This window comes from Apis dorsata, unplaced genomic scaffold, assembly GCF_000469605.1.
Source record: "Apis dorsata unplaced genomic scaffold, Apis dorsata 1.3 scaffold_29, whole genome shotgun sequence".
NCBI lineage: Eukaryota > Metazoa > Arthropoda > Insecta > Hymenoptera > Apidae > Apis > Apis dorsata.
Genome location: NW_006263331.1, coordinates 94,118 through 99,628, shown reverse-complemented (window position 1 = coordinate 99,628; position 5,511 = coordinate 94,118). Strand labels below are relative to the sequence as shown.

Here is a 5,511-nt window from a genome sequence, read left to right as displayed (position 1 = left end):
AAAAAAAAAAAAAAAAAAAAGAAAAGAAAAAGACAAAAAAAATTAAACTTTTATCTTCTACCTTGTGAAATGCGAGGTTGAACGAAAGTTCGAAATCTAATTTTAAAGTTGTGCAATGCAATCATCCTTGGTATAAAAAAATTAAACTTTTGCTTTACGATGTAAAATTCGTCGAAACGAGTCAACAGCCGCCGATTCAAAGTTTGCAAAATCTAATCTTTTAACTCGTGCGATGATGATCGTCCTTTGCAAAGGGAGAGAAAAAAAAAAAAAAAAAAAGAAAAGAAATTAAAACTTTTATCTTTTTCTTCGCAACGTCGAATCAACCAATAACTTTTCCAAAAACTTTTCGAAACTTTTTCCGAAAGGATTCGCTAATCAGATCGAGGACGAGTAATTTTTTTAAATCACCTTTATCCGTTGCACCTCGAACTTAATGTTTCTATGCTTGATCCTCCCGTCGAATCTGGTGTCTCTGTAAATGTAATTCACCGCGGTGACGTGATGCGCGATCAGAGACAGTATCTCCTCCCTGGTCTTCTCCGCGTCGTGATGTAACTGAAAGTGAAAAAATCAGTGAAATGAGACATCGATCTTTCTTAAAGGAAAAATTTTTAAAGGAAAGAACGAGCCTTTGATCGAAAAAAAGAATTCAAAGATGGAGATAAATTCTTCAAACGGGGAAAGGAATGTGGAGGGAATAGTCTAACCTCTAAAAAGAAAATGAAATGAAATTACGCTATCTTCTATTACCGACGAATATAACCGTTTGAACGTGAGCACGGCGAGAGAATCATTCGACCGTGCAACGAATTACTAGGGAATTTCGCGCTAAAGAAAAGAAGTAGTAGTAAATGTTCTGGTAGCCTTTCTTCGCTTGGACGAATCAACAACTCGAGATACGATTTTCGGTATGTTCTTGGTGAATTTCTTACGCAGTTAATTTAAAATGATTTCACACGCAAATTAACGTATATTTTATATATTCTTTACGTATAAAGAAAGAAAATTTGTTGAATATTAAACTCTGTAGATTTGTTGTATATATATATAGTATATATATATAGTATATATATAAATATAAACTCGTTGATTTGTTGATGTATGCTCGATTTGTCAGGATAAATATCTTTCATCTTTACTTTTTATTTCATTGAGAGCAAACTTTATAATCCTTCTTGAGTGCTATTAACGCAACGCGCTTTCACATTCGCCGTCCATTATTCTTATTCTTCGCCTTTTTTATACCTCTTGCTTCATTCTCTATCTTTATCGCTTTTCTCTATTCTTCAATTTCTTCACGAATAGAAGTAATTTCGTCAAATTCAATAACGAGAAATCAAACTCATCTTCACGTCGAATTCTATGCTTACGAAAACTCAAAAACTTTGAAAGTAATATTCCTATTGCTATTTGACCACGATCTAATTCGAGATAAGAAAATCTACCTATTTGACATTAATATCATTCTACGCTTCGTTTATGAAGCGTAATACTCTAAAAAAATCGATAATCGTAAATAAATATTATCGCCGTTCGAATCCAAAGTAATGGCTCTGAAGATTATTCGAGTGCAAACAAAGAAAGAAAATACATCGTTTTTATATTACATTTTATAAATCATCAAGATCCATCCTCGATGCATCATGGATTAGTCCAATTTTTTTTTTTTCTTATGAAAATTGATTGTGAAACGAAACTCGAGCTATCCGATGAAATAACTAAAGAAATTTTTTGCGCATAAAATTTTGATATCTACCTGTTCCGATATGTGTCTCCATATTAGGGGATCGGTTTGAATGAAAAGGGAACAAGTGTTATTCTTCTTATCCTCCTTCGGCCTGGTCGCCCTCCGCGTCCTTCTGTGGCTAGGCTCGTTAGCTTCTCTCGAATACTTGTGACCGGGCGACTCCTGATCACCGTTCCACGGTTTCACCATCGGCGGCGGATCGGATTTCTTCTCGGTCACCGGACGTTCCTCGTCCGGTTCCGCGGAATTTTGTATCCTGTCCATCCACTCCACCACGTCATCGGTGATACCGCAACCTCCCGTTTCACCTTTAAAAAAAAAAAAAAAGAAAAAAACAATAATTACCCAATTATATCGCTACGTCATATCGCGCGTGGGAGAAGAAACTAAATAAATTTCTTTCCTGATACCCGCAATCTCCCGGTTCAATTTAAAAAAAAACAAAAAAAAAAAAAATTACAAATTTATTCCCCAACGACATCCCGCGGGGGGAAAAAAAAAAAAAAAGAAAAAAACAATAATTAACCAATTATATCGCTACGTCATATCGCGCGTGGAAGAAGAAACTAATTAAATTTCTTTCCTGATACCTGCAATCTCCCGTTTCAATTTAAAAAAAAAAAAAAGAAAAAAAATAATAATTAACCAATATCACTACGTTATATCGTTCGTGGAAGAAGAAACTAGTCAAATTTCCTTTCCGATACCATAATCTCGCGTTTCATCTTTAAAAAAAAAAAGAAAAAGAAAAAAAATAATAACCAATATCGCGCGTGAAAGAAGAAACTAATGAAATTCTCTTCGACCTATCATCCCAGAGTTGGACCTCGATTGAGCGGTTGGAAAAAATTAAAAATCTCGAAAAAAGTTACTTCGAGTGATCGGGTTACTAAAATGCTCGAGGATTACATTTATAGGACTATACGATCCGTTTCTCGTATAATCTCGGCGGTTTCATATTACATTTAATTATTTCCAATTATCATTATTCACGTGAAGTAACTTTACGAAAGTAACTTCGACCCCTTAAATTTTCCCCATTTCAAATCCATTTCAAATTCGAATAGCGAATTGACTCAAAAAAAAAAAAAAAAAAAAAAAAAAAAACTGAGAACCTCTCTTTTTGAAGTATAAATTTTTTCAGGGTAAGGTAAAAATCCGAGCTTTAAAGAAAAAAAAAAAAAAAAAATAACGAAACATCGAGCATACGTTTACACTAGGCTCGCTCCGCTTGGCTCCTCGTCGTTCGCTGAAAGAGGAAGTATGATTTCACACTCGTACGTAGGCGGGTGACCACGTCCTCAAAATAATGGGATCGTCGTTACGGACGATACGACACCCAAGGGGAAGCGGTTAAGTTTGTCATTACGAGGCGCATTATGCCGGCGCATCCGCTTTTGCAGACACAGTTCTCTCTCTCTCTCTCTCTCTCTCTCTCTCTCTCTCTCTTCCTCTCCCTCCCTCTCTCTCTCTCTCCCCGCATTTCGAAATTACGCGAATAATTAAACTGCGCATCGCCACTTCCGCTGCGACGCGTTATAAACTTGCCCGGCTGGAAACGATCGTGCGTTCTCGAATAATAGGCTCGTCCTTTGATGTCGTCCCACGATAAAACTGCTGCTTTATATCGTTTATTATTATCGTCGATGACGAACAATTTTTCAGAATTTTTCAGAAAAATTTGGGAATATTTATTTATTATATTTAAATAGGGGACAAGATGGTAGGAAGTTGAAATTTGTAGAGTAAAAGATGCGAATTGTTATTCGGAGAATAATTGTTATTCGCGTTTTATCTTTCTCGACGATAAATTTAAACTTCTTGGTTAAAACTAATGAGTTTTAGGACGTGAGTGGAGTATTTTAAATTTTTTTTTTTTTGTATCGATTTGCAGTAGAAGAAATATACGAATGTTATTTACAAAAAAGAAAACTTCAAAATTTTCAAGAATCGGAATGTGTTCTTTCTGAAACTATCCAATTCCATGCGAAACATATATACATATATACATATATATATTTTTTAAATTTCATTAATAAACTTCGATATCTCCGAGCGATGTAATTTGGATCTCTGTGTATAAAAATTTTAAAACCAATATTTAAACGTTTAGAAACGAACGAATGATTTATAATCGGATCACGATTACACGGAAATATCTATAAAATGTTCGAGCGATTCAACGAAGAATCATAATATCCATAATTCTATCTTCCAAAAAACTTCCATTCGTAATCTCCCCTTTACAAACTGCACAGTATTCCATAATCCAAGTTATAGATTATAGCAATCCGTGTAACGAAATTAAAGTGTCCAAATAACCTTGCATTAATTTCAACGAGAGAGAGAGAGAAAGAGATAAGGGAACGTAGAGTAGCGATTTCGAATATTTACAACTATATGGATTAATAGCCCTTGGTACGACGATCGATAATTCCAAAATTCTCTTGTATCGCGTTTACTGCACAACAATTTAAGAACAAACCGATATTGTCAGACCAGGGATAATTGCAGCGGTCGATGCTGGTTTTATCGGCGGGTTAACCGTGAGCCACGAGGTTTAATGACTTGGCGTCTCGATGTGACGATATTGGCTAAACTTTATTGATACTACCTACAAATTTAATACGGATTACCGTTACACGAGGTAGGTGGTAAAGATGGGAACGTTTTTACCAACATTGGTGAAAATACTTGGCTAAGGATTGATCTTGTGGAGAATAATCTTTGAGCGATCGATGGAAAATAATAAGAATAATACGATTGTGATGCGTGGTAAAAACAATTACCGACTGTGTTAATAGGAGAGAATAAATGGAGAAAAGGTCGCGGTTATCGATCGATGGAAATTGAAGATTTTAAGTAAGAATGATCTCTTTGTTCTTCGATTGTAATTGTATCGATATTGGATTGAATTGAATCGCAGGTTTCAGAATACCGTTCACGGTATCTCTAAATATGAGGTTACAATACCTGATGTGTAATGTTAGTATATACTGTTTTATGACGAAGGTGATTCGCGCAATATTCATTATCCAACTGGATACTATTCCACAATAATAGCTCGATACAATGGAATTGCGTGTGGTATGAAATATTAGCTCGTACCACGTGAAATTGCCGTTTTTGAAATTAAAAACAATATATTTTCGAAACTATAATCTTTATTCGATCAAAATATGAGCCATTAGTTTTAATGGCGTTTTCTCAACGAGATTTCCAATTGACGTATTCCATTTTTACAAAACTTCATGATTTTAACGCGAATAAATTCTTCGAATGCTGTGATTACAATTTCTCATCGAATATCGAATATTTCATTTTTTTTAAAAACGAAACCCATTGCATCCAAATATCATTGAAGTGGACGTTGTTCGTTGGATTAGCTTCTATTTCGGCTTCCAATTTATTTTCGTTTAATATAGATTTCGATTTAGCTTGGAGCTCACTTTCAAGATTCTCATTTCCACATCTGAATTTTTTAAACTACCACCGAATCTTCTCACCGAAATCTAACTTAATATTTTAATATGCTTCAGCTGCGCTCATGGTCCAGCTTAAACAGGAATAATATTTTTAAATTCGTTCATTTCTCCAAAAACAATCAAACCAATACAAAAAAAGAACTTATTTTACGCAAAGAAAATATAAGAGGATAAAAATACGTTAAAACAAAATTTAAGTTAAGTAGAATTTAACGAGACAGAATTAATCGATCATTTATTCTAAAATTGGCAATTTCACATAGTACAACCACGTAA

General features: G+C 34.4%; 1 protein-coding gene across 1 annotated transcript in view; it reads right to left on the bottom strand.

The window, feature by feature from the left end:
- The window catches only part of LOC102681224 (disintegrin and metalloproteinase domain-containing protein 10), a 15,430-nt gene that overhangs the window by 4,313 nt on the left and 5,606 nt on the right, over positions 1-5,511 (bottom strand). The window contains exons 3-4 of the mRNA XM_006608216.2: positions 1,760-2,058; positions 412-558 (exon numbers count right to left, since the gene is read on the bottom strand). Of these exons, the coding sequence (XP_006608279.1) occupies positions 412-558; positions 1,760-2,058 (446 nt within the window). The remainder of the gene's footprint in view (positions 1-411; positions 559-1,759; positions 2,059-5,511) is intronic.